The sequence below is a fragment of the Idiotropiscis lumnitzeri genome, chromosome 19, assembly GCF_059441095.1.
Source record: "Idiotropiscis lumnitzeri isolate Australia: NSW breed Sydney's pygmy pipehorse chromosome 19, RoL_Ilum_1.0, whole genome shotgun sequence".
In the NCBI taxonomy this organism is placed as follows: Eukaryota; Metazoa; Chordata; class Actinopteri; order Syngnathiformes; family Syngnathidae; genus Idiotropiscis; species Idiotropiscis lumnitzeri.
The window spans coordinates 10,101,179-10,127,596 of record NC_142409.1 but is presented as its reverse complement, the minus strand read 5'-3'; the positions used below and the strand labels follow the sequence as shown (position 1 = coordinate 10,127,596).

The 26,418-nt window shown below is 41.6% G+C and overlaps 6 protein-coding genes and 1 long non-coding RNA gene across 18 annotated transcripts in view; 4 read left to right on the top strand and 3 right to left on the bottom strand.

The window, feature by feature from the left end:
* The window catches only part of qtrt2 (queuine tRNA-ribosyltransferase accessory subunit 2), a 35,690-nt gene extending 33,303 nt beyond the window's left edge, over window positions 1–2,387 (top strand). For both annotated transcript variants that reach the window (XR_015839916.1, XR_015839915.1), the window contains exon 10: window positions 2,280–2,387. The gene's annotated coding sequence lies outside the window, so the exon portion shown is untranslated. The remainder of the gene's footprint in view (window positions 1–2,279) is intronic.
* LOC148318442 (solute carrier family 22 member 13-like) lies at window positions 1,700–7,278 on the bottom strand. Of its 3 annotated transcripts, XM_088283075.1 has the most exons (11): window positions 6,223–7,278; window positions 5,439–5,834; window positions 5,252–5,355; window positions 4,944–5,098; window positions 3,980–4,151; window positions 3,767–3,887; window positions 3,531–3,625; window positions 3,249–3,463; window positions 2,733–2,841; window positions 2,295–2,489; window positions 1,700–2,201 (listed from the first exon to the last, which is right to left on the bottom strand). In XM_088283075.1, exons 2-11 carry the CDS (start codon window positions 5,814–5,816, stop codon window positions 2,165–2,167), a joined length of 1,581 nt encoding a protein of 526 aa, XP_088139201.1. In that variant the 5' UTR covers window positions 5,817–5,834; window positions 6,223–7,278; the 3' UTR covers window positions 1,700–2,164. The 3 variants fall into 3 exon arrangements, with proteins under 3 accessions (XP_088139201.1, XP_088139200.1, XP_088139202.1); XM_088283074.1 differs by having other exon boundaries at window positions 5,439–7,278; XM_088283076.1 differs by lacking the exon at window positions 1,700–2,201 and having other exon boundaries at window positions 2,354–2,489; window positions 2,728–2,841; window positions 5,439–7,278.
* LOC148318440 (uncharacterized) lies at window positions 3,218–15,946 on the top strand. 4 transcript variants are annotated; one of them, XR_015839919.1, is made up of 9 exons: window positions 3,218–3,396; window positions 3,566–3,670; window positions 3,776–3,902; window positions 8,362–8,452; window positions 9,474–9,625; window positions 13,387–13,484; window positions 14,304–14,394; window positions 15,268–15,420; window positions 15,818–15,946. It is a non-coding gene; the product is annotated as an uncharacterized LOC148318440 (long non-coding RNA). The 4 variants fall into 4 exon arrangements; XR_015839917.1 differs by having other exon boundaries at window positions 3,516–3,662; XR_015839918.1 differs by having other exon boundaries at window positions 3,516–3,670; window positions 8,362–9,625.
* On the bottom strand, window positions 7,246–11,612 carry LOC148318441 (solute carrier family 22 member 13-like). 3 transcript variants are annotated; one of them, XM_088283081.1, is made up of 10 exons: window positions 11,109–11,612; window positions 10,903–11,006; window positions 10,485–10,639; window positions 10,225–10,396; window positions 10,015–10,135; window positions 9,775–9,869; window positions 9,478–9,692; window positions 8,689–8,797; window positions 8,377–8,571; window positions 7,246–7,386 (listed from the first exon to the last, which is right to left on the bottom strand). In XM_088283081.1, the coding sequence occupies exons 1-10, from the start codon at window positions 11,484–11,486 to the stop codon at window positions 7,302–7,304; spliced, it is 1,629 nt and encodes a 542-aa protein (XP_088139207.1). In that variant the 5' UTR covers window positions 11,487–11,612; the 3' UTR covers window positions 7,246–7,301. The 3 variants fall into 3 exon arrangements, with proteins under 3 accessions (XP_088139207.1, XP_088139208.1, XP_088139209.1); XM_088283082.1 differs by lacking the exon at window positions 7,246–7,386 and adding an exon at window positions 7,869–8,296; XM_088283083.1 differs by lacking the exon at window positions 7,246–7,386 and having other exon boundaries at window positions 8,496–8,571; window positions 8,684–8,797.
* Window positions 13,930–19,121, bottom strand: LOC148318439 (solute carrier family 22 member 13-like). 4 transcript variants are annotated; one of them, XM_088283077.1, is made up of 11 exons: window positions 18,883–19,121; window positions 17,110–17,505; window positions 16,904–17,007; window positions 16,315–16,469; window positions 16,034–16,205; window positions 15,809–15,929; window positions 15,570–15,664; window positions 15,273–15,487; window positions 14,627–14,735; window positions 14,319–14,513; window positions 13,930–14,254 (listed from the first exon to the last, which is right to left on the bottom strand). In XM_088283077.1, exons 2-11 carry the CDS (start codon window positions 17,485–17,487, stop codon window positions 14,134–14,136), a joined length of 1,665 nt encoding a protein of 554 aa, XP_088139203.1. In that variant the 5' UTR covers window positions 17,488–17,505; window positions 18,883–19,121; the 3' UTR covers window positions 13,930–14,133. The 4 variants fall into 4 exon arrangements, with proteins under 4 accessions (XP_088139203.1, XP_088139204.1, XP_088139205.1 ...); XM_088283078.1 differs by lacking the exon at window positions 18,883–19,121 and adding an exon at window positions 18,342–18,746; XM_088283079.1 differs by lacking the exon at window positions 18,883–19,121 and adding an exon at window positions 18,449–18,746.
* On the top strand, window positions 18,382–23,094 carry cry-dash (cryptochrome DASH). Its single transcript, XM_088283092.1, is given in 17 exon segments — window positions 18,382–18,575; window positions 19,686–19,858; window positions 19,951–19,973; window positions 19,976–20,034; window positions 20,106–20,132; window positions 20,134–20,237; window positions 20,510–20,657; window positions 20,761–20,847; window positions 20,919–20,992; window positions 21,059–21,148; window positions 21,218–21,297; window positions 21,657–21,716; window positions 21,810–21,899; window positions 21,902–21,954; window positions 22,119–22,238; window positions 22,479–22,655; window positions 22,864–23,094. Coding segments are annotated over 17 exon segments (1,536 nt in total). The 5' UTR covers window positions 18,382–18,512; the 3' UTR covers window positions 22,972–23,094.
* Window positions 23,095–23,245: 151 nt separating this feature from the next.
* myd88 (MYD88 innate immune signal transduction adaptor) lies at window positions 23,246–26,418 on the top strand. The gene is made up of 6 exons (XM_088283090.1): window positions 23,246–23,400; window positions 23,888–24,355; window positions 24,820–24,939; window positions 25,017–25,194; window positions 25,287–25,378; window positions 25,765–26,418. Exons 2-6 carry the CDS (start codon window positions 24,040–24,042, stop codon window positions 25,917–25,919), a joined length of 861 nt encoding a protein of 286 aa, XP_088139216.1. The 5' UTR covers window positions 23,246–23,400; window positions 23,888–24,039; the 3' UTR covers window positions 25,920–26,418.

Here is a 26,418-nt window from a genome sequence, read left to right as displayed (position 1 = left end):
CCCTCCCTCCCTTAAAATGATGGCTGCTCACTATGATTTGAAATTAATGAGCAGACGTCGGGTTAGCCCCCCCCACTAACACCACCAACACATTTGCGCGCGATACTGTCAAGAGGAGGTGCCAAATTTGTCGATTAATCAACAACTAATCCATTATCAAAGTAATGACCAACTATTTTCCAAACCGCATAATTGCTTATGGATACTTTAAGTGCAGTTTTTCCCAACTTTTTTTGTTAGCTACAACCCCATTCAGCATTCTAATTACAAACACCCTAGAAAAAAAAACTAAGCTCTTGTCGCACCTCCTTTATAAGTCAGACACCCTAAAAAAAAAGTCAAAGCAAAGACATTTGTGTACTTTAAGAGCAGTTTTTCGCCAACATTTTTTAAGTTACACACCCCATTCAACAGTCTTGCGCACCCTCGCACCCCCCGCCCAAAAAAAAAGAACAAACAAATCAACACTAAGACCTTTGCATACTTTACAAAAAGTTCAACTTTTTATTTCTAAGTATTTGCACTGGAGAGTGGGCGCACCATCTGTCAAGATGTCAAAGGGGGTGCGAAGCTAATAAGGTATGGGAAAGACTGCCTGGCTTGTCTGAAGCCACGAGCGTGACAGTGACAAACGGCCACAATTGCTCATTGTTCACCGGCGATCCGCCAGTCCGTGACGTGTTTTAACGTTTAAGTGTCCAAGTGACCTTGGCGCCCCGTGGAAATCTGAGTCATCCTTCTTGCAGCGGAAAAGCAGCTGAAGAGAATCTTCCTCGCAATAACAAACACTCGTTTGGAAAATGGTACTGAAATGTCATTTATCTTACACTGTATTTTGTATGTCTGGCAGTCCTCAAGTCGGCCAATCAATCTCACCCCCGTATGAAAGGGCAGGAAAATGAGGATTGTGTAATTTGCACCCCAAAATTGGCTTGGTGAAAGATGAGCTGGATTTTTTTTTTTTTTTAAATTAGTAAAAGCAGGTTTTGCAATCGTGCACGGGTCCATTAAATGCGCGGAGGCAGACAACCCACCTGCAGTCATTTTAAGAAGGCCACATTGTCAGCTTAGCTTGACATTTTGCTGCCATCTACTGCCCAAATAACACACTTTTGACCAACCATATTTGAAACGCGCTGCAGAAAGTCGACAATAGTTAACAACTGGGTTGAGGAGGAAAAAAAAAATTACATAATGACCTCTAAAAATAAACTCTGAATCATCTGTTTTTCCTCGGTTTCACAAATGTCTGTTAACCCTCAAAGTAATAAATCAAGTAATTTAGTAACAGCTTGTGGTGTATTTACACAAAACAGAAATATAAAAGAAACAGTTGTTTTTGCTCCCATTTCTCATGAACTAAAAATAAAAAAATATATTTTTCCATTCGTTGACAAATCTGTAAAAAGCTTTCTTTGAGCCCTTCTTCTTTGCTGAAATATTATTTTATTTATTTTATAATTATATTTATGCCTCACTTGTAACTGATGGGTTGTTACATGTTTTAACGCAACTGATACCAGTGCAATAAATAAGGTGTGTGAAAATGTGACAAAAGCAGGTAACGGGTACCCGTCAAAGGTCGGCCAAAAATTGGGTGGTTGAGCTGCCCCCCGTAGTGACCCCCTGCTTCCGCTACAATTGTGTGGGGAAGAAGTGCCAAGTAGCTTGCTTAATACTTCATGAAAGGTAGATAACGAAAGATTCACTCAGTTGTTTAATTTCACACTTGATTGGGTGGGCAGAGATGCAATTTACATACAAGCAATTAAAAAGTCAGGCATATGTAAACAGGCATACAGAACAAATATCATATCCCGGAGTCTGAGACATAACATGGCCACAATATTGATATAACATGCACACAAAATTATAATTTTCTTAAATGTTTATGGACAAAGGTGTACCTCAAGGTTCATCTTTAGGTCCTCTATTATGTTCCAACTTTACCAATGACGTCCCATAAGTCCCACAAAATTGGTATACCATGCTCCCAGAATAATAATGTGGCCAAGAAGTAAATACAATAAACAAAAAATACAAATAAATAATGTTAAAATACTTCCTGGACAAAATGCTCTGGTGCTCAGCGTTAACAAGCTGCTGTTGCCACGACGACAGAGCCTGCAATCGTCCATATCAACCACAATGCTGTCATTTTGCCTCAGTTTTCGACACCTTCTGTGTATCCTGCGTCAATCCTCCAAGGCAAAAAAAACGAAACATTGTAATGTTAAAAATCTCCCCAAAATTAATTTGTCTCGCTGTTGTTTTTGTAGCGTTTGTCAACTCACTTCAGCGCCACATTCTCCTGAAGTTCGGCGTTGAGGGTCTCTGGCAGCAGCAGGCAGAGGCCGACCGCGCTAACAGGTATGATGCCGTACACCAACATGGGGATGGAGTCATGGTAGGCGCCCAGCAGCCTGATCAGGGGGGCCAGGATGCCCCCCACACGAGCGCACATGGAGTTCAGACCTACACCACTCTGCCTAGCAACACACAGAATGCCAACGACATTTCAAAGCTAATACAAGTTTTTTTTTCCAACTCAATTCCTGCAATCACTTCTTAGTAGAGCAGAAATCATTTATAAAATAATCTGAAAAATTTAAAAATGAATGTTTATTCAATTAGTCAGTGGGATGATTGGGAAAAAAAACAAATGTCAAAATATTTGGTCGCTGTAGCAGTAAATTAATATAAATTGAAACCTTGGAGGTTACCTACCTTACCTTAGTATGGTGGGGTACAGCTCTGCTGTGTAAACATACACGATGCCGTAGCAGCCAGTGGATGCAAATTTACCAAGTATGGCTATAACCGTCGCAACGACAGGAAGGTCTGAAACAAAGTGGAGGCAAACACGTTAATTTTTTTACTGGGCACAAGCTGGGTAGTTTTAAGATGAAAAGTCATGTTTTGGAGATTTAAGGTGTACATTTCCAAGATAAAATATTTTTCCATCAATTTTTTAAGTAAGATCATTTATCATTACATTTATATATATATATATATATATATATATATATTTTTTTTTTTTTTTTTTTTTTTTTAATTTACTAGCATTTTAAAAAAAAAAGTTAAAAGTCACAAAGTCGAATATTTACAATAAATTTACGATTTAAGATGTCTTATTTTCAACATAAAAAATTGCATATTTTTAGATGAAAGTTACAGATCATGCTGAAAGTCACACCCATTTTTTTTAGATTTTTTTTTTGTTCAATATCGCCATGCGTTGAAGATACCTTTTGGCACGGCGATAATTGAGAGGCAAGCGCCCCCTCCAAACAACAACAGCATGGCCTCACACCGTCGCCTCCCAAACCGTCCGATGAGCGGCAAAGACCCCAGACGGGCGGGAATCTCCACCAGGCCAAAGACCAACTGCGTCAGGTAAATGTTCAGTCCGAAGTTGTCGACGTTCAAGCTCAGCCCGTAGTACAACACGCTGATTCCAAACCTGTCATACACATTTAGGAACTCTAATCAGTTTTGTCAACTGTCATTTGGAGGCGTTCGATCCTCACCAGACGTAGCCCATGAAGAGTGCTCGTTTTCTCAGATATGGGATCCTGAAGATGTCCGCCATGCTGCCTCTGTTGGGCGTCTCATCCACCTCCATCTAAATCCCCACACATCATTACGACATTATAGCACAAGTACAGTGGTACCATAACTTACAATTTTAAATCGCTTTGCATTCTACATTGATTTAGTTTCGTATGAATCTGTGGTGAGCATTGAAATTTGTGTTTGCGTTAACCTTGTCCAGCAGAGCTTGCGACACTTCCCGCCCGTTGACTTTTGCCGCTCTGCGCACCTCCTTCACGGCCTCCTCCTTCTTGCCCTGAGTGATGAGCCAGCGAGCCGATTCTGGGAGGCTCCTGGTGGGTTCAAAGGTACGCCAAGTACATTAGCGTTACAGTTTTCTCATGTAAATGTTAGAAATGAGTGGCCAGCTCTCACGTGACGGTACCAGTAAAATGCGGCCAGGACGAGAAGGAGAGGGCTGTAGAGGGCCAATTGGAGGATCCTCCAGTCGCGGATCAAATAGGCCAGACCCGACAACAGTATGAGACCGATGGGATAAAAACTGTGACTGATGATGGTGCAGAAGGCAAACTTGGACGAGTCGCACCACTCGCCGCCTGTAGTGAAACACAAGATTGCGATTTAGTTTCGAAATAGAAAAGAAATCACGGTGGGATTGTGGAAAAGGATGTTTGGATGCGGAAACAAATTGAAAATTGGACTACTTAGGCTTTGCAATTGTGAGAAGCAAATTTGTGCCTTGCTTTCCCTGATGCCTCATCTTAAAGCCAGCAGTCTCGAACTTTGGTTTTAGCAAATTGGTGCTGTTGGCGATGGCATAAAGCCTCCCGTTCCTCAACAGCTCTTAAGGAGCAATAATCCATTCCTTGGTTACTTATCGGCTGGTTGACTACAATGCACTTCATTTTGGAGTCAGCCCTCAAGCGTCTCCAGTTGGTCCAAAATGCTGCTGCAGCTCGTAGGAGCGAGCTCATAACTGCAATCCTGGCCTGCCTTAACTGGGTTTGATTCGTTACCGGAACGTTGTATCCACAAAAGCCGATTCAGCGGATGCTTTGGAGGCTTGTTGAGCGTTATAAATTTCCCCTTGAAGACTTTGAACAACCTGAAGTAAGTTGGGGCTTATCGCTCACGTGAACGCTTGCTCTTGGAAAAAATAAGTTTGTTTTTTATCAGTGGTAGTAGTACCGAGCTATTGCTTGTGTGTTTTGTCAAGGACAGATCTTGTTTTCAGAAAAATGCCATGCATAGTGGAAATTGGACATCAAGCTTCTCAAACCAGCGAAAAATTATAGTTTGGGACAGGAAAAAATCTTGATCCATCCATTTGAGTAGCAGTCCTTGTTTCGGAAAAGCAAATGGTCGTGTTCTGGCTCCACACCACTCACCAATCACGAATGAATTGGTTAGGATTCCCGCCATGGAAACGCCACACAGGAACTTGAGAACAACATAAATGTAGACGCTGGGGGAGAACGCAGCGCTGACGCCAAACAAGAGAAGAAGAAGAATGCTGAGCAAGACCACAAATCGGCGACCGAACCTAAAAAGAAGAAAAAAAATGGGATGAATATTGTCAAACATATTCTCAAGATACCTGAATGCGAGCTAAAAACATTTTTGGTTCACGTAACCACATCGTGGAGGTTTTAGACAACTGCGCTTACTCTCGTGTCAGCTATGAAATGTTCCGTACCTGTCGGCCATGGCGCCCGACACAAAGGCTCCGACCAGAAGTCCGGCCATGTAAATAGATTGAGACGCCTCAATCAATTTTCTTCCGTCACACACCAAATTAAACTGATGGAGAAACAAAAAAGCAAACGCCTTACAAAAATGGGACGTACAGTTCACCGTTGCCATGGCGACCATCCCTGTCTCACCTCTGTCACAATGCTGGACTCCCCCGTCGGCACCTCAAACTTGGATCCGTTGATGCAGCCGGTAGTCACGTTGAGGCCGTACAGCTCGATGGTCTCCAGGTCCGAGTCGACGGGCGTGAACATGAGGCAGCTCTGGAAGCTTCCATCTGGACTCAGAGGGATGGTGAGCTCCTTCTGCCTCTCGAAGGTCAGGTTGCCGTCCGCCCGATCCAATATCCAGTCGGTGTTGCAGTAGTTTGGGAAGTCGAGGCCCGTGAAGACTTGTCCGATGATGTCGAAGGCGATGAAGATGTTGGGGATGCACAAGGCGGCCACCAGGCGCTTCTGGAACAAGCCGAACTCGCCGATCTCTTTGAGGATGTGCGCGAAGGTGCTCATGGTGACGCGCTCGCTGGACTGCAGAACAACGTGCACGTGTGAAGCCTTTTCAATCCCCCCCCTGTTAATGTTTAAACGCACGTGTGTTTTTATCATGCAAATCTGCTGTTTCATTACCTTACCACAGTAGAACCAGTGAGAAAAACGCTGAAAAATGACAACCAAAATGTTTTTTTTCTTTACGTTACAGTCAGAACTATAGTAATTGATTAACATCTTTATCATTCAAGGACAAAATACAGTCGGCCCTAAAACGTTACATACATTAAGTATGAGCAAACAAATATCATAAAATCCCACTTTTGAGAGACGGCCAAGTCAATTTGAATAATATTGCAACCAAGTCACAACAAGACTTATCGAAAGACACTTTAGACATTGAGCAGATCAAGACATGATCCGTCACCTGGCGACAGAGGCAAGGAAACTCCCTCCACTCTAAGTAAGAAAGCTTGAACAGAACCACAGCTCTTTGGGGCAACCATCAGCCGTGGCCAAATGATTTGAAATGGAAAGACAGAGTTGCCAAACAGAGAATATAGAAAGAAAGAAAACAAAGGGCCCCAGAAAAGTAGCAGTCCCAAGAAGACAGCCACGGCGACAATACTAGTGCGCTTCCAACACCACCGCCGATAACCAATGCGAAGGCGTCCATCCAGAAGCAGGGAGCACCAGCCGCAATGGGGAACAGAGAAAATGAACAGGTTAACAACACGATACGACAACGTGATAAGACAACAGCACACCTAACAATCACTGTAACCGTAAGGTTATGACTTGAAGAGTTCATTTGGTTTTAGCTGGGCCACAATTTAATGTTGCATGTTTATATAAGGAAGAAATAGCAATGGCTAATACTCACTAAACTGCTTTTTGGGGTTTTGTTTGTTTTTTTAACCGGTTTTAATGTGGCACTGTCGTATTCAAAACTCGATTTAGACTGCAAACATAATTGGGATTAAATATTTGAAGGTTGCAAATTAGATTCAGGTAGCATGTATGATGTGTTTGAATGAGTTATAAATTAATCCATTGCAGTTGTAAACCACTAAAAAAAATGACAATTAAAAAAAGTCATTACAATTTGTTGTTATAAAACATCGTCCGCACCTGACGTCAGCTTTACCGACTCCTCAACTTGACTGTTGCCGCATAAAAGCGCGTTAGACCGGCGATGAGGCTGCCACACTGACCGTTGCGATTGTGTTTCGGTTCCGGTTCGTGTTTTAGTTTTTACTCGGAATCGACGCGCTGCCGCGCGACAGACAATTTTTGTTGCATCACGACTTGACTGTTTTAAAAAACTTCATCGCTTGCTAATGTTTCCAATTTAGCTCATTATATAGCAGCTTGAATTTCCGATGTCGACTATCAATTGACAAGTCCGTCTTAAATATAAGCCGCAAAGTACATACATTTCTAGACGCATCATAACCATGGAAACACTTAACTTTTCATCCGCGGCAGGTCGTCTTGTTACGAGCGTCACGCCTCTACTTCCGGTTGCCTTTCAAAGTAAAACATTTCCTGTTCGATGTGCTCTTTCGAAAGCTCCAAAATGCCACGTTGCCTAGCAAATATGAAAGTAGTAATTGGCACCAAGGCAGTATCTCGAAGTGATTGCGAAGCACAATGCAAGACAACTTTATTTATATACCAAAGTAACAAAATATTTTAGAATAATCTCAATCACTGTACTTGTGTTTTTTTGCACTATTTTCATGGCTCGGGCCTGTGAATAGTGTGAAATTATGGTCATTTAATAGCACTATTAATATGTTGTCCATTTTCTCCTGTTGATGATAGTGTTCCAGACAGTCATCATGTCATGGGCGGTGAAAATGGATCCGTGGGCAATTAGAATGTGAAATTAGCTTTCCAGTTTCAGAACTGGGGAGGAAGTACAGAACAAACACATTATCAGAAATGGGAAGCTATCCAAAGACTTACTTGGTTTATTAATTTCACACTTGGCACAGACCTTAATATTGCATTCAAGCAATTAAAAAGGCAACATAAACAGGAGTGTACAACGTGTATATACAAGACAAATATCATACAGTGTTTACGGTAGAGGAGCCTGAGAGATGACATGGCCACAATGTAGATAGAACATTTGCACAAAATGCTAATTTGTGGCCATGAAATAACCATAATATCCAAAATACAAATTCCCAAAGTGAATATTCTATGCTGTTTTCACCTGTTAATATCCCGAAAATGTTGTTGTTCATGTACATTGTGCCGACATGTTACATCTGGGGCTCCGTTTACATCCACATATTTCTGTTACTTAAAAAAATACAATTAAAAAATTATATGTCATGAAGATTGTAACAAAATTTATCGACAATATTTTCAGGCGCTCTGGAGTATCTGTTGCTATGGCAATAAAGCAAGCGCCTGTCATGGTCCCTATCAACTACAATGCCGTGCTTTTGCCTCGTTTTTCTCCATCCGTTTCGTAATCCTTGTCAATCCTGAATAAAAACAAAATTGCAATTTTAAAGGGGGAAAAAAAAATCATTTATCTTTATTTTCATAGGCCTCATCAACTCACCCTGTTTGGGCGTGGTCCTGAAGTTCGGTGTTGACGGTCTCCGGCAGCAGCAGACAGAGCCCCCCTGCGATAACAGGTATGACGCCGTACACCAACATGGGGATGGCGTCATGGTAGACGCCCAGCAGCCTTATCGGGGGGGCCAGGATGCCTCCCACGCGAGCGCACATGGAGTTCAGACCTACGCCACTCTGCCTAGCAACACACAAAAAGCCAACATCACAACATTGCAAATCTTTTGTTTTTTTTATAAATAGTTCTGCAAGCATGCACTTCACTTCCTGCATAAACCTTTGAGGTTACCTACCTTACCTTAGCGTGGTGGGGTACAGTTCTGCTGTGTAAACATACACAGTGGCGAAGGAGGCAGTGGATGCAAATTTCCCAAATATGGCTATGACGGTCACGACGACGGGAAGGTCTGAAAACAAGGCGGGAGAAGCGTCACAAATAAATATACAAGTATAAAATAATGAGTAAATAACTGCAAGCATTGAAAGTCATTTTTTGGAAGATAAACAGACAATAGTGGTATATTTTTAGAACAAAATTTTCTGACTAAAAGCTGATATTTCCTGAATAAATTTTTTAGCATTAAATGGGACGTATACACTTTTTTCTAGATGAACAGGCATAAGTTTATAGTAGACTTTTTTTTTTTAAACTAAAGTTGTATTTTATTCGTAAAAAGTATCATTTTATTATTTAAAGAAATAAGTTTTTACTTATTAAAGTCGTTTACTTTTACGATAAGCCATATTTTTCAGAAAGGTCATTTGCGAGCGAGCAGTTGTAGTTACAATAAAAAAAAGTTGCATCATTTTAAAATCATATGTCAGATATTAAAATAATATTACAAGAAAAAAGTCATATTTTAATATAAAATGTATTTTAGAGATTAAAATAATCATATTACAAAAATATATATTTTTTAGATAGTTATGTCTAGTTTTTTTTTTTTTTTTTAGTCATATGCTTCCATCAAAAAATATTAGTATTACTATCATATTTGAGCTAGGAAAAAGGAGTATTATAAAAAAGTATTGTTGTAAAATTGTGCTTAAGACTTCCATAGCTGAGCCACTTGTGTGTTGAAGATACCTTTTGGCACAGCGTTAATTACGAGGCAAGCGGCCCCTCCAAACAACAACAGCATGGCCTCACACCGTCGCCTCCCAAACCGTCCGATGAGCGGCAAAGACCCCAGACGGGCGGGAATCTCCACCAGGCCAAAGACCAACTGCGTCAGGTAAATGTTCAGTCCGAAGTTGCCGACGTTCAAGCTCAGCCCGTAGTACAACAGGCTGATTCCAAACCTGTCGTACACATTTAGGAACTCTAATCAGTTTTGTCAACTGTCATGTTGAGCTCAGTGCGCTCTTTCGTGTTCAATCTCACCAGAGGTAGGCCAAGATGAGAGTTCGTTTTCTGAGATAAGGTAGCCGGAAGATGTCCAACATGTTGCCCCTGTCGGGCGTCTTATCCGCCTCCATCTAAACACACTAACACATTTTTAGGATATTGTATTTCCCTTTTTTTTTTTTTACATTTAAATTGCACTTTTTATTCCTTTATCTACTTCATTTAATTTATTTGATTCCATGAATTTGAGGAATGAATGATGGTATTGGCGTTAACCTTGTCCAGGAGAGCTTGCGACACTTCCCTCCCGTTGACTTTTGCCGCTCTGCGCACCTCCTTCATGGCCTCCTCCTTCTTGCCTTGTGTGATGAGCCAGCGAGCCGATTCTGGGAGAATCCTGACGGGTTCAAAGGTGCGGCTTGTAAATTTGTTTTAGTGTTTTGTATTTTCTCACTCAGTGCTCAAGTGTCGTGTAAAAGTACCAACCAGTAAAATATGGCCAGTGCCACAACAAGCGGGCTGTAGAGGGCCACTTGGAGGATCCTCCAATCACGGATCAGATATGCAATCCCGGATAAAATAGTGAGACCGATGGGATAAAAACTCTGGCAGACGATGGTGCAGAAGGCAAATTTGGACGATTCGCACCACTCGCCACCTTTTGGGAAACACAAGACTGCAGCAATTAAATTGGAAAGGAAATAGTGACGCAAACCTCATTAGTGTTCTGGCCACACGATACTCACCGATCACGAATGCGTTGGCGAGGATTCCCGCCACGGACACGCCACACATGAACTTGAGAAAAACATAAACGTAGACGTTGGGAGACAGCGCAGCACTGAGGCCAAACACGAGAAGAAGAAGATGGGCGAGCAAGATCACAACGCGACGACCAAACCTAAAAAAAAAAAAAAAAAAAAATCCAACAAACAGCATTGGTGACATCAGCAATATTAATATGCTGAATTTCTAACCTCGGTTTAACCGACAAATTGAGATGATGATATCCATGTTTTCCTTTTGATGGGACGTTTGCCCAGGCATGTCTGTCTGGACCAGTCTTTGATTTGAACTAGGGTGTGTAGACTTATCCCATACCATACGACTCACAAAAGAATTTATGATAGAGCGGATGGACACTGTCGCGTTCGCTATAGTCACCTGTCGGCCATGGTGCCCGACACAAAGGACCCAACCAGAAGTCCGGCCATGTAAATAGACTGCGACACTTCAATGAACGAGCTCCTATCGCACACCAGATTAAACTGATGGTTGAAGAGAAGAGCGAAAAGAAGTTGTTGGTGAACTTTAATGACAAAAATGGGATGTGCAGTTCACCGTTGCCATGGCGACCAGCCCTGTCTCACCTCTGTCACAATGCTGGACTCCCCCGTCGGCACCTCAAACTTGGATCCGTTGATGCAGCCGGTGGTCGCGTTGAGGCCGTACAGCTCGATGGTCTCCAGGTCCGAGTCGACGGGCGTGAACATGAGGCAGCTCTGGAAGCTTCCATCTGGACTCAGAGGGATGGTGAGCTCCTTCTGCCTCTCTAAGGTCAGGTTGGCGTCCGCTCGATCCAAGATCCAGTCGGTGTTGCAGTAGTTTGGGAAGTCGAGGCTCGTGAAGACTTGTCCGATGATGTCGAAGGCGACGAAGATGCTGGGGATGCACAAGGCGGCCACCAGGCGCTTCTGGAACAAGCCGAACTCGCCGATCTCTTTGAGGATGTGCGCGAAGGTGCTCATGGCGAAGCGCTCGCAGGACTGCAGAACAACGTGCACGTGTGAAGCCTTTTCAATCGCAATGTTAATGATTAAACTTGAACTTTTTTGTCATGCTCATCTGCTGTTTCATTACTGTAGTAAAATAAGAAGAACATCTGACAACCCTCGGCCAAGATTCAAATTTTGTTGTCCAAATTGTAGTAATTTATTAACATCTTTATCATGCTCGGACAAAATCCAGTTGTCTTGAAACAATTGCATACTTGACGTGGTGAACCAATGAGCAAACTTTTGACAAAGGTTCAAATTCAAGTCGGGGCGGTTTTATTTATATCATGCTCAGGCATTATTTGCACTGACGAGGTTAAGAACCACACACTTTCTGGGACAACAATCTGCCTCGGTATGTTGGTTTGAGACGATTTGCTCAAAACAGCATCTCATGTTTATGGGTGCTCTGGATTCTAAATAGTTTTTCCAGCAATGAGAACAATTTTAGATTTTACGAATCTGATGAAATGTCACGGCGCAATTTTTAGTCTTCAAAGAAGAAAACGCACGCGAATACGCAGAACAAGCACACACTATTCAGCATGCTGACCCATCACGAGAAATTTTTCATTTAAAAAAAAAAAATGAACCAGACTGCAAAACAAATTTGGATTATAAACATTACGCATATAGTTTTTAAATGAAAAATTACCATGAAATGGAGCTGTTTTGTTTTTAGTTTTTGGATGTGTGTGTCGTGGTGGTGACTGTCGCTATCGACGTTCACGATAATATTTATTAATAATAAGTGAAGAACGCTCATTTAGGTTAGAAACTGGACGAACACGCTTTACTTAAAATGTTTTTATGTGGTAAGCATTTCCTCCGTTAATGTTTAAGAAGCATTTCGGGTACTATTTTTGTTGTCGTAGTGTTCTGTTTCACGAGCTGTTTTCTTTCTGTTTATGGGTTGCTCGCTCGTGCCGGAAGTTCCGGCATACACTTTCACAATAAAATATTTTTCAGCCATGCAAAATGACTACTTGGTTCCGTCAAAAATGAAAGTCACTTTCGTGGCATATTTAAACATGAGAAAAATATTGCTTTTATACCATCGGAGCTTGGCTTGTCGACGTCTGTATGTCCGGTTGCACAACAACGCGAATATGAATGCGCCAAACTGCACAACGCGTCAGCTATAGGCTATATTTACATTTATTAGGACAGCCACGGTAACTAAGAGAAATGTTTTGCATTCTGCATGGTAAGAAGAGACTGAAAACAGCGTGGGGCTTTTCCAATGAAGAGTCCACGGCAGTGGTGGATGTTCGATGGAGGGGGGGGATATCTACAGTATGAACTTTATATTTAAAAAAAATAATAAAAACTAGGATGGTGTCAATTATAACAATGTCACTCTTTGCGACTCGACTTTATGACCTGTAATTCAATCCTATCCACCCCGCCCTAAATTTTAATTGTACTGAAAAACAAAAACAGACATTAATTGTACCGCGCCCATAAAGTGCTCTCGTTTACAGTTAAACTGCAAAGTCAATCAAATTTAACTTGACTATATGTCGCCCTGTTAAAAAGGTGGTTAAACATTGGCATGAGCCATTTTATTGATGACACTTTTCGCAGCCATCGGCAGAACATTAAGCGTCTATAGTTGACATTTTCTAGATGTCCTCTTCTACGCCTTGGGACTACGAGCGCAAGTAAATACACGAAAACGCAAATTCTCTTTTTAAAACAATTCTAACTTGGGTCTATTTTTTTTTTTTAGTATGACAGCTTCTTTAATGCATTTTCCTTTTCCTGTAGCTGATAAACAAACCAAGTTACTGTTACACTATGCCTATGTCACAAGTGATGCTTGACTGTGAGCATGTGTACTATAACGTTTTTATGTGTTGTATATTTTCAGAGTGCAACTGTGGCAACCGGCTGTTCACTGCGCTCATTATAAATGACCCTCAGGAGAACATGAAGTTCAACAAGCTCAAGCAAGACTCGACTACAACAGTAATGCATGTTCAGTTTCCCACTATATCATAGTTTTGTTCGCCCACTGCGGTCCTGCTATAGCACGGATTTTATTGTGTGAGTTATTTACTTGTTTCACACAGAAATCCCAGCTACATTACGGTATATCCCAAAAATCTGTGATTCAAACTTTTAAAAATGCACCGATACTCAGACACTGATACCATTTGACGTATCGGCCTTCAGGGTCACTGCTATGCGACGATACAGTACTTTGTGTTCAACTATGTTTACAAAAGTGTATTTTATTACGTTGAAATACAGTTAGCAATAGCATCTAGCCTCACTGCACTCCGATCAACGCAGACAAAATCCTTCGCTTGCTGCAAAGAGTTTTACATTGGTAATGGGTCGCTTTCTGGGCCTGGACTTGACATTAGGGATTGATTGCTGATGTGCGTCTTAACGATAAGTCTTGTTTTTCTTTAGTCATTTTATTTACAGCTCAGTAGTCAGCACACAATATTGCAGCAATCATTCAACTTTCTTCTTCTGCCGTCGTAAGTCGTGCGTACTCAATTTAATTCTTTGCACTTGTCCGGAAAAGAAGTTGTCCAACCACATAGTTTGCACCCGGCGACGCCTGATCTGGAGAAGACTTGTTTTTGGTGTTATCTGTGGAAGGTTCTCATCCTCCCGACTGAGGGAAACCAGGCTCTGTGGTCCCTGGCGAGACGGCCAGGAGAGTGTCTTCTTTTTGTCTTAATGGAATGCCAAATCTTGATAACTGCTGATAATCGTGAGACCTCCTAAAAAAAAAAAAACATTTATGAGAAAAATGTGTTTTTGTTTCCATAGGGTCCATCAACTCACCCTGTTTGGGCGTGGTCCTGAAGTTCAGTGTTGAGGGTCTCTGGCAGCAACAGACAGAGGCCTCCCGCGATAGCAGGTATGACGCCGTACACCAACATGGGGATGGCGTCATGGTAGACGGCAAGAAGCCTCACCAGGGGGGCCAGGATGCCTCCCACGCGAGCGGACACGGAGTTCAGACCAACGCCACTCTGCCTAGCAACACACAAAAAGCCAACAAGAACGTTCCATCTTTTGGAATGTCTGTAACCACTTGACTTCCTGCATGAAAAAAAAAAATCCCAAATGACACCTTGGAGGTTGTCTACCTTAGCGTGGTGGGGTACAGTTCTCCTGTGAAAACATACATGGTGGTGAAGGAGGCAGTGGATGCAAATTTCCCAAGTATGGCTATGACCGTCACAACGACAGGAAGGTCTGAAATAACAAGTCGGAAGAACTTTATGACCTGCAATGAAAGAGTTGTATATCGTGTTTTTGCGATGAAAATGCATTTTTAAATTAGTTGGACATTTTTTAGACCCAGGTTGTATATTTTTAGGAAAAATGTCATACTTTTAAGATGAAGTCATATTTTGGGGAAAAAAGAAATATTTGCGAAATAGCAGTTTTTAAAGTCACGTCTGAGGCGAAAAAAGTATATTGTCAAGAAAAAGTTGCCTCATTTTAAGATTCATAATATTACACCAAGTCATATTTCAAAATAAAAAGTTGCATTTTATGGATTCAAATAGTAATATTACCAAAAAAAAAGTGTCATTCTTTTTAGAGGAATGTGTGTATTATTTTTTTTTAGATTACGTAGTCATATTTTCAATCCATATTTTATGAAAATGAAAAACATATTTTATTTTTTTTAATTCAAGTCATATTTTGAATATAAATCTGATATTTTTTTAGTTGTGTGTGTGTGTGTGTGTAAATACATCGAAGCCACTTTTGTGTTCAGGTTACCTTTTGGCACAGCAATGATGGCGAGGCAAGTGGCCCCCGCAAACATTAACAGCATGGCCTGACACCGTCGCCTCCCGAAGCGTCCGATGAGCGGCAAAGACCCCAGACGGGCGGGAAGCTCCACCAGGCCAAAGACCAACTGCGTCAGGTAAATGTTCAGTCCGAAGTTGCCGACGTTCAAGCTCAACCCGTAGTACATCATGCTGATTCCAAACCTGTCGTACACATTTAGGAACTCTAATCAGTTTTGTCAACTGTCATGTTGAGCTCAGTGCGCTCTTTCGTGTTCAATCTCACCAGAGGTAGGCCAAGATGAGAGTTCGTTTTCTGAGATAAGGTAGCCGGAAGATGTCCAACATGTTGCCCCTGTCGGGCGTCTTATCCGCCTCCATCTAAACACACTAACACATTTTTAGGATATTGTATTTCCCTTTTTTTTTTTTACATTTAAATTGCACTTTTTATTCCTTTATCTACTTCATTTAATTTATTTGATTCCATGAATTTGAGGAATGAATGATGGTATTGGCGTTAACCTTGTCCAGGAGAGCTTGCGACACTTCCCTCCCGTTGACTTTTGCCGCTCTGCGCACCTCCTTCATGGCCTCCTCCTTCCTGCTTTGAGTGACGAGCCAGCGAGCCGATTCAGGAACAATCCTGGCAGGTTTAAAGGTAAGGCTTGGGAATTAGTTTGAGTGTTTTTATTTTCTCATTCAAATGTTTTAAGAATGAGCGCCCAAGTGTCGTGTAAAAGTACCAACCAGTAAAATATGGCCAGTGCCACAACAAGCGGGCTGTAGAGGGCCACTTGGAGGATCCTCCAATCACGGATCAGATAGGCAATCCCGGATAAAATAGCGAGACCGATGGGATAAAAACTCTGGCAGACGATGGTGCAGAAGGCAAATTTGGACGATTCGCACCACTCGCCACCTTTTGGGAAACACAAGACTGCAATTAAATTGGAAAGGAAATGGTGACGGTGTGGCAGAAGATGTTGGGACTCAAACCTCAGTTGTGTTTCTCGCCACACGACACTCACCGATCACGAATGCGTTGGCGAGGATTCCCGCCACGGACACGCCACACATGAACTTGAGAAAAACATAAACGTAGACGTTGGGAGAGAACGCAGCACTGAGGCCAAACACGAGAAGAAGAAGATGGACGAGCAAGACCACAACGCGACGACCAAACCTAAAAAAAAATTTTAAAAATCAAATTACAAATTATAGAAATGGAGACTTAAACAATATCAATATCCAGAATATCTATAATAATATAATACAATATAATAATTTTATTGAGGACAATGAGTACAGTCCAACCTCAGTTTAACAGGCTAATTACCCGTTAAATTGAATTGAAGATAACGCGTTAAGCTCAAGACAGCAAGTTAGCGACAGCTTTAGATATGAATGAGTAGATATGACAAGATCCCTTTTGAGCTACGTGCCTAAAATAACATCCATGCTTTCTATTGCCCCTGCCAACATGGCCGCCACTCAGACACATCTGTCTCTACCAGTCTCTTTTGGTTGCGCTAAATCACCAATAAACAACTGTGGCCAATTCTGGAACTAACAGACTTTTATTTTATGGGTGGACACTGTCGCGTTCGCTATAGTCACCTGTCGGCCATGGTGCCCGACACAAAGGACCCAACCAGAAGTCCGGCCATGTAAATAGACTGCGACAGCTCAGTGAACGAGCTCCTATCGCACACCAGATTAAACTGATGGTTGAAGAGAAGAGCGAAAAGAAGTTGTTGGTGAACTTTAATGACAAAAATGGGATGTGCAGTTCACCGTTGCCATGGCGACCATCCCTGTCTCACCTCTGTCACAATGCTGGACTCCCCCGTCGGCACCTCAAACTTGGATCCGTTGATGCAGCCGGTGGTCACGTTGAGGCCGTACAGCTCGATGGTCTCCAGGTCCGAGTCGACGGGCGTGAACATGAGGCAGCTCTGGAAGCTTCCATCTGGACTCAGAGGGATGGTGAGCTCCTTCTGCCTCTCTAAGGTCAGGTTGGCGTCCGCTCGATCCAATATCCAGTCGGTGTTGCAGTAGTTTGGGAAGGTCACGCTCGTGAAGGCCAGTCCGATGATGTCGAAGGCGACGAAGATGCTGGGGATGCACAAGGCGGCCACCAGGCGCTTCTGGAACAAGCCGAACCCGCCGATCTCCTCAAGGATGTGCGCAAAGGTGCTCATGGTGAAGCACTCGCTTGACTGCAGAACAACATGTAAAGGAAAACCTTTTCACTTCCAACGATAATCATTAAACTGCCGTGTGTGTCTTTTTGCCTGCTGTTTCGTTACTAAAATAAGTCAGAGAACCGCTGACATTTTTTTTTTTGTTAAGAGTCCAAACTATAGTCATTTATTAACATCTTTATCATGCAAGGACAAAATCCAGTTGGCCCAAAACCAGGGATGATTCTTGGATCACTTACTGCTCCACAAAAACGGACACAGTGATTTCTATCGGGAAATAGCAAAGCCAAATCTGATAAAGGTTCTTTAAATGATGAGCCACAGTTAGCTAAACAATTGCAGCACTGTAGGCTTTACTATTAAAACATGCTGTGATGTATTTTCTTGCTGTAATATTGTGTTTCATGTTTGTACCGTATGTTTTTTTTTCTTTGTTTGTCTTTTATTACAATGTTCTAGCTTGTTAAAAACATGAAGGTCCCCAAAAAAATACATAGAGACCTCAAATTTTTTGGGGGTGCTTTTATTCTCTATGGCGTGCTAAGCTTGGAAATGCTGAAAATTTGGAGATTTTGTGACAGTTACAGACCTGGCATTCACACATTGCATGCACAATTTTCAGTCATCAAAGAAGCAAACTCATGCAAGTGTGAAGGACATGCGAACACGATATATCAGATTGCAAAAAATATATATATAATAATAAATAAATAAAATATAAATAAATAAATTGGATAAAAAGTAATTAAAGCTTTTAAATCATCTATTCATTTACCATGTAATATGACTCTAAACATTTTGAATGCATTCAAAATTTGAGTTAATAAAAAAAACTCCAAAATAAAAAGCACCTTATGAAAGTGTTCTAAACGCGTGTCTGACAACGTGACCGACTCCTCGACGAGCACAAGCCCGCACGAGAGCACGCCAGACCGGTGACGAGTGTGCCACTACGAACCGCTATTTGTTTATCGGAACACGTCCTTGTTTCGGTTCGACTCGGTCCTTATCGCCGCTTGGTCATGTCTGCTTCCCGTACGATAATATGTTTCCTCAGAAACGATTTACGAATCCACGACAATGAGGTAAGCGCACGCACATTTTTGTCCACGTCACGTTAAAAAAAAAAACTGTCGTTACATTTCGAGCCCGCTTGTCTTAAAATGTTTTCGTGTGCTAAGCGTTTTCGCCGTTCGTGTTTTAGAAACGTTTTTGGTACTGTTTTGTCCTCGTTGAGCTCTGTTTTATAAGTTAATTTGGTCGTTAGCTAGCAGCTTACAGTTCCGGCATACACTTTCACAATAAAATAGTTCCCAGCCATGTAAATTGGCGAATCGGGTCAGTATAAAATCTAAGCGATCTTTATTAACAATGTAAAAAATAAAATTATACCGTCGACGTTGGCTTGTTGACGAGCTTCACATTTCAATTTCTGTTTGGTCAACAACACAAATAATCTTCGGATTCTCGTTTTTCTAATGTAAATGTCCTTTCCTATTCTAGCCGAGCGAGATGCCTCGGGTGTACTTGAGGGATTGCATCATTTGGATTCTTAAAATGCTTGGGAAAGGTGCCTGGATGCACCCAAAAGGACACCTAATTTAGCACAGGTTACCTCAGTCCAACCTTTAGAAAAGGAATGCAGAGTCGTTACCCACAATCCTGCACGACAGCAAAATTTAAAGCCATAGGACTCTAGAGGCATTTAAAATAATTCTAACAACAACACTCTTAGGAAAAAATAGGAACATTTTTGTTGCAAGTGGATAGTCAATGAGGCCAAGAAATGCACCGTCAAAGCAAATGGAAAGATGTGATTCCATACAAATAGAAAATTAAATGCCTTTCAGTCAGCAACTCCAAAATCAATGAAAAAAAAAACGTCATTAGTGGTCTTTCACAAACACAACAAGCACGTGTATCTTTTTCAATGATTGCCGAAACACTTTCCATGGGTAGAATCAGAATTATATGAAGACACTTCATTCATTTGATTATTTTTGTATGTTTGACACCCCAGTTATAGACTATTAATACAGACAGACAGAGAGAGAGAGAAAACGATAGTCAGTTCCTAGTATTTTTTTTCACTATTTGCAACATGACTCAGATCCTTTCCCCTGTGACTCGTGGAAGATCACTGTAATTTAATAGCAGTATTTTTACAATGTGTCTTTTCTCTCCCCACGTTGTAGGTGTTTCACTTTGCTCAAAAACATGCCGATCACATCGTGCCGCTGTACTGCTTTGATCCCAGACACTACATGCGAACGTACAAATACAACCTGCCCAAGACGGGGCCTTTTCGTCTGCGCTTCCTGCTGGAAAGCATCCGAGATCTCAGGAACACGCTGGTGAACAGGGGCAGGTAAATTCCGCCTAAACTACTGGAAGGTGAAGTCATAGTTAAACATTTCAGAGCTGTAGGCAGAAGATTATGTGTGCATGCGTGTTAAACAGCAACCTGGTCGTAAGACGGGGCAAGTCGTGGCTGACCTCATCCAGCAACTGGGCTCTGTCAGCGTTGTCGCTTTCCACCAAGAGGTTGGCACCCTCAAATAGCATCACCGTCAGCATCATCGTCGTATTTATCCGTCGTCTAACTTTGACGACAGGTCACTTCCGAAGAGCTGACCGTGGAGAAAAGGTGTCAAGGATGCGTGCGCGCGCATGAAGGTCCAAGTGTACACCTGCTGGGGGTCCACGCTGTATCACCGAGACGATCTTCCGTTTCAACACATTTCCAGGTGAGAGAGTTGGCCGGCCAAGTCTGAATTGTCTTGTACATGCAATGTGCTATACAAATAAAGTGCTGTATGTAAAACATTAAAAGCATTACAGAAAGAGAAACTTCAAAAATCACAATAAAATCATGTAAAATAATTAGATGAACAAAGGATAGCGCTCAATTGGGGATTAAAAGTAGAAAATAAAAGGATGGAGCTTTGCGACAATGTGCAACTCGGCTGATGACTGTTGTCACATTTATTCTGTACATTCATTAAATCGCTTTTGTCAGGCTGCCGGATGTTTACACTCACTTCAGGAAGGAAGTGGAATCCAAGAGTCAGGTCAGGCCTGAGTTGCCGACACCGGACCGGCTGAAGCCTCTTCCTGGGGGGCTTCAGGTGGGAGACATTCCCACTGCAGCCGATCTGGAGCAGACAGTTTACTTTTGAAAGAAAAAAAAAATTTGGGGATACATTTATTCATGCATATGCAATTAAATAAAAAGATAAATAAAATGCAAATTTGTGCTTATTTCCAGAGCCTTTGAATGACCCTCGCTCTACTTTTCCATGCACTGGTGGTGAAAGTCAGGCGCTGTGCAGACTTAAGCATTATTTCTGGGACACGGTAAATTCATTTTACAACAACATGGAAAGACATCCGCTTTCAGGGAAACGTTTATTTGTCTTTTCTCATAGGATGCGGTCGCAACCTACAAGGAGACACGCAACGGCTTAGTCGGCGTGGACTATTCCACCAAATTTGCACCTTGGTGAGGATTATTATATTTATATATTTATATATAATATTTTAATAATCTGATCTTGGCCTTGCGTAGGCTGGCCATGGGCTGCATTTCACCGAGGTACATTTATCATCAGATACGCCGTTACGAGAGGGAGCGAACGGCCAATCAGAGCACATACTGGTCAGTCGATTAAGAATTAATTTTATTTATCATTTGACACATATTCTTACTATTTCATTTGGATTACAGGGTCATTTTTGAGCTCTTGTGGCGTGATTACTTCAAGTTCGTAGCACTCAAATATGGAAATCGTCTGTTTCAAGTCAAAGGTGAATGTTGTTCTCATTTAATTAAGAATATTCAATATTTTATTAATTTTTATTCAAATTTGTGATAAGGTCAAATAAATCCATCAAACCTTTATTAACGTGACAGGCAATGTTTTACAAAACATGATGACAACTCAGGCTAAACCTAGCTTGGCTTCGACATACAAAGCTTGTCTCGTCAAGATGCATCACTTCAACATGTTTTCCTGACCTCAATTATTGTACTTTCCCATAAAAATAAATGAAGTTCTGCAAATAGGTGAATTTGGGAAACATGGATAATGATCTGTTTTTATAAAATAAAAACTGTCTTTTTGTGGGATGTGTTCCTAGAAAACGATTTTTTTCTCTCTCCATAGGACTTCAAGATAAAACCATTCCCTGGAAGACAGACATGACGCTTTTCAGCGCATGGAAAGGTTTGCACACCTCCAATGCAGCGTTGTGGGTGCTTGACAACGGTTATATGTATAAATATTGATCTCAAATTATTATTTGTCTTATATATACAGAGGGCCGTACAGGTGTCCCCTTCGTGGATGCCAACATGAGGGAGTTGGCCATGACGGGCTTCATGTCCAACAGAGGGCGCCAAAACGTTGCCAGGACCTTGGGCTTGACTGGAGGATGGGAGCCGAGTACTTTGAGTACCTTTTGGTAATTCATTCATGTCATTATTCATTTAGTGTTGATGAATAAAAAAATGAAATTATAGTTCAATTTTTTTCTAAATATTTTTTTTTACTTGGGGTCCCGCCCACCTTCTCCTTTGTGTCAATAGCACTTATTTAGTTAAACTCGATGTAAATATCGTCACCCAGATTGACCATGACGTCTGCAGTAACTATGGCAACTGGCTATACAGCGCGGGCATTGGGAATGACCCCCGGGAGAACAGGAAGTTCAACATGGTCAAGCAAGGACTCGACTACGACAGTAACGTATGTTCGGTGACCCACGGTGGCCCTGCTTTTTGGACGATTTTCATGTGAAAGTTATCTTCTTGTCGATCACTTGAAAATCTGCGATTTACAGTCCATGTGTATGATACTTGTTCATTTTCATTTGTGTTCAAATGGGTTAAAATGTGTTTTCAGAAGTTTACATGTCTGTAAAGTGTTAGCTGAATAATTATTATTGTAGTCGTGGTTGGGATTGTAAAACCCGACGCTCACCCTTAGGGTGACTACGTGCGGCTATGGCTTCCCGAGCTGCAGAAAATCCAGGGGGCTGACGTGCACACGCCGTGGACCCTCAGCAAGGCGGCGCTGTCGCACGCCGACGTCATCCTTGGTGAGACCTACCCCATCCCTGTCGTCATGGCGCCGGAATGGAGCCGACACGTTGGCAAGAAACAGGTCAGTCAAAGATTCAAATAAAAACTTGCCTTTTGGTTATGAAAAACTGCTCGATAGCAGCAAGGGGTCCTCTGAAGAATCCGGCAAGTAGACCCCTGTCAAAACAGGATAAAGGCGTTGAGCCAGTCATTTACTAACGTGACTTTAAAGCCCTTTATTCATCAAAAGTTGTTTGAAAGCATGTCGACTCGCTTTTGTTGTTTTACAGAACGTTAGCGGGCTGTACCCAAGAGGCAGAAAAGGTCCGTCTCACACCCCCAAACAGCACGGCGACAGAGGCATTGATTTCTATTTCTCCAGAAGCAAAAACTTGTGAGCTTGGATCAATGCCAGCTACCAAACTCCCAACTTTGCTTTGCCTTCTTCTGTTACTTGTAAAGTTTTAAGTTATGCTCCAATTGGTACTGGTTTCTTACATATTAAATGGTGCTGTAATTCAGGGGGGCTGGTCTTCCTCATTTTTTTTTTTTTGCATTTTTCCGTAACCCATCTGTGTTGCCAGCGATTGCAGGAAATACGTTCACACGAGACGAACGGGGCGGGAGATGATTTGAGGAAGTGACACAGTGAGAAGAAAACAAAACTGCGTGAAGCCAGCAAAGCAACACAGAAAGGGTGGGAAAGCGTCGGTGCTCAAGAGGCTATTTTTTGCTTTTCAAACCAGCAGATCATTTGTAGTTGAGGTTAAAAAAATGCTCTAATGCATGTGTGTAATGTTTGAAATGGTTTATTGTAAATATGTAAGGTAATCAATTTTTTTTGTCTAATTGCTTAGGAACAATTCATTAATGACTGCATAGACATATTTATGTTAACTACAAGTTTATTTTACTAATATTTTTATCTGTTGCAGCATTCTCCTTCAAATCATTTTCTTCGTACTATATTATGTCGTATGTAGATAAAAAAAGACATTTAAAAGATTTATATATTATACCAAACCATAAATTATGGATTAAATTATATATGTGATTCATTCAAATTGTTTACACAAAAAAATATCTTTGTTTTTACACTTTACACTTTAATTTTTGTGTTTTTATTGTACTTTTTTAGTTTTATATATGCAAACACATTGTTAAAGAGTAATCTTTTTTTAAATTTTGCTATTCTTGTTTTAGCATTTTATTTTTAAACCCAAACAAACGTTTTGGAATTTTTTCCATCAAATATGCATACTTTTTGGCTATTGTTTTTATTCAAAATGATTTTTTCCTCCATTATACAAATAGCAAAAAAGTTTGGTTCGAAATGGTGAAACGCTGAGCAACAACGCTGTGCGTGACTGTACTCGAGTGCCTCATGGTTCCGCCCACGCGTGACGCACTTCCCATCAGGTACGTTGCGCAATATCGTAGTCCTCGTAAAAGAAATTAGAAACAACATGGCAGGCTGCTGTTCGGCGGCGTCGGACGACTTGTCCTCGGCCCCTCTAGCCGCCCTCAACGTGACGGTCAGGAAGAAGCTGAGCCTTTACTTGAACCCTCACACGGTGGTCGCCGCCGACTGGACGATGGTGGCCGAGGCCATGGGCTTCTCGTACCTGGAGATCATCAACTACCAGCAGGTCCCCAACCCCACCAAGCGGGTCTTGGATGACTGGCAGGCGTGCTCGAGCGAGGCCACCGTGGGAAAGTTGTTGTCCATCTTGGAGGAAGTGGAGAGGAACGACGTCGTGGAAGATCTTCGTCCTCTGATGGGTATACTTTAATCGCATTTAATAGTTTTTATCGACCTGCCTCATCATTTCGTTAGCTTCAGGAGCCACTTCCTGTTTCATATTGAAAGTACGCATTAATATACGATATGCGCGATGGACTTCCACCAACCGCGGTTGTCTTGACGTCTCTTATTACGGTTGAGAGAGGTGACAAGTTTATTTTCATGTCAAAGTCCAGACATATGCTTCCAAATGTAGGGTGTGTGAAAAGCCGCCAGAAAAATAATTCAGTAACGACGGCTGAAAAGTAACGAAGTAATGGAAACTACCAGACAGGCAGTTTTATGATTTTTAAACGGACACATTTTAAAACATAATACATGAACAAAGCGCAAAAGTAATGATAAGACAAAAATATTGTACAATATAATTGTGTTCTTATCCCTCTGGGTCCAATTTTTGCCAATTTAATTTCATTGTTCTGTCTGTGTGTATTTCCGCCAGAGGAGGATGTTCGGAAGTATCTCGAGAGTTTGAAGAAAAGGGCCGTTCGTCCCCTGCAGGTTTCTGAGGTTTCTTGCACGCCTCAGGGCTCCGGCCTCACCCTGCTGGATGATCCGGACGGTCAGTGAAAATCATTTAATCATATACTTTTGACCAGCTAATAACTTTGAGCTCCTCTCTACTGCTTTTGTTTCCAGGTTCTCCCGAGCTGTTCGACGCTTTCATTTGCTACTGCAAGAGCGACATCACGTTCGTGCACGAGATAATCCGAGAACTGGAGCAGACGGATTACCGGCTGAAGCTTTGCGTGTTCGACCGCAACGTCCTGCCCGGATCGTGCGTGTGGACCATCACCAGTGAGCTCATCGAGAAGAGGTGAGATAGGAATGCCTCATTGTATCTCTTTTTTTTTTTTTTATTGAACTACTCTACTTTCTTGGTTTTTACTGTGCGGTTTTTGTGTGCAGGTGTAAGAGGATGGTGGTCGTGATATCCGATGAATACATTGAAAGTGACGCCTGTGACTTCCAGACTAAGTTTGCGCTCAGCCTCTCACCTGGTGATTTATTTTTTTCATATTTGACTGGATTCATTGGTACCTTGACGCAACGAGCAGAGTTCGAGCGATGAGGATTTTTTTGGGAGGCGGCTGCCAATTCTGAAATTCGACAGAAAAGCATTCCAACCAGACACAGCATTTGCATTTTTAATATATCACGTACAGAGAGAGAGAGTTCAACTCCAACAGTTGCAAAGTTTAACACTAATATTGCTAACTAAGCATGAATAGAAATGGGATCAACATATTTATTTATTTATGTACTTACAAGCATTGCAGTTTAGGATATAATTGTCCTTCCCTTCATGTTTCTTGAGAAAGTCATGGTAGCAACCTATTTGACTTTATGTGACAACTAAACTTTTTGCATCCTTCTGCCATGACAGGAGCTCGGAATAAACGACTCATCCCCGTTGTTTACAAGTCGATGACAAAACAGTTCCCGAGGATCCTAAGCTTCCTGACAGTGTGCGACTACACAAATCCGTACACACAAACGTGGTTTTGGGAACGGCTGGCCAAGGCTCTTTCTCTGCCGTAGTTGTGAATGTTTTATGTGTGTTTTGAGAATTGTTTTTCTATAATTCCATCAACTAGAAAGAAAGTATTGTGACTTCGGGACCCCAAATCAAACTAAATGTTACGTAAGTAGTGAAGAAATGTCATTTTGAACAATAACACTGGAGTGATTTGTTAAATATATTTGTATGTACATTAGAATATATTTTATGATTGTAGTGATGAAAACCAAAGTGTGCAAAGATATCTTTGCTAGCTCGGCCACTCTCGATTTTTATTGTGAGTGTCGAAGGCTGCAAAATTCTGTGGTTCTTCTTCCTCTTTGATTCTCAGCATGAGATTACAGCGGAAGGGGAAGTGTAAACGTATATGCAATACACTTCTACATTTTACTGACTGCTTTTCTCACTTCTAGCCTGTGCCTTTACATTTCATGTTGTGTTTGTACATGTTTTTTTTTTTTAAAGAATTTTGGAGAAAAAAAAGGAAAATAAATATTTTACTATTTTTATTATGTATAA

Bases quoted from the DNA above. Each gene is read 5' to 3' on its own strand.
- LOC148318442 (XM_088283074.1), bottom strand. From the start codon at position 6,041: ATGATAAAGATGTTAATCAATTACTATAGTTCTGACTGTAACGTAAAG. The intron at 3,626-3,766 runs GTTAACGCAAAC...GTGGGGATTTAG, and splicing joins CGCAAGCTCTGCTGGACAAG to ATGGAGGTGGATGAGACGCC. The intron at 2,490-2,732 runs GTAAGGTAGGTA...GTGTGTTGCTAG, and splicing joins CTGTACCCCACCATACTAAG to GCAGAGTGGTGTAGGTCTGA.
- LOC148318441 (XM_088283081.1), bottom strand. From the start codon at position 11,486: ATGAGCACCTTCGCGCACATCCTCAAAGAGATCGGCGAGTTCGGCTTG. The intron at 9,693-9,774 runs GTGAGATTGAAC...TGTGTACGACAG, and splicing joins CTCATCTTGGCCTACCTCTG to GTTTGGAATCAGCCTGTTGT. The intron at 8,572-8,688 runs GTAAGGTAGGTA...GTGTGTTGCTAG, and splicing joins CTGTACCCCACCACGCTAAG to GCAGAGTGGCGTAGGTCTGA.
- LOC148318439 (XM_088283077.1), bottom strand. From the start codon at position 17,487: ATGAGCACCTTTGCGCACATCCTTGAGGAGATCGGCGGGTTCGGCTTG. The intron at 17,008-17,109 runs GTGAGACAGGGA...TTCAACCATCAG, and splicing joins AGTCCAGCATTGTGACAGAG to TTTAATCTGGTGTGCGATAG. The intron at 15,930-16,033 runs GTTGGTACTTTT...TAAACCTGCCAG, and splicing joins GCACTGGCCATATTTTACTG to GATTGTTCCTGAATCGGCTC.
- myd88 (XM_088283090.1), top strand. From the start codon at position 24,040: ATGGCAGGCTGCTGTTCGGCGGCGTCGGACGACTTGTCCTCGGCCCCT. The intron at 24,356-24,819 runs GTATACTTTAAT...TATTTCCGCCAG, and splicing joins AGATCTTCGTCCTCTGATGG to AGGAGGATGTTCGGAAGTAT. The intron at 25,379-25,764 runs GTGATTTATTTT...CTGCCATGACAG, and splicing joins TGCGCTCAGCCTCTCACCTG to GAGCTCGGAATAAACGACTC.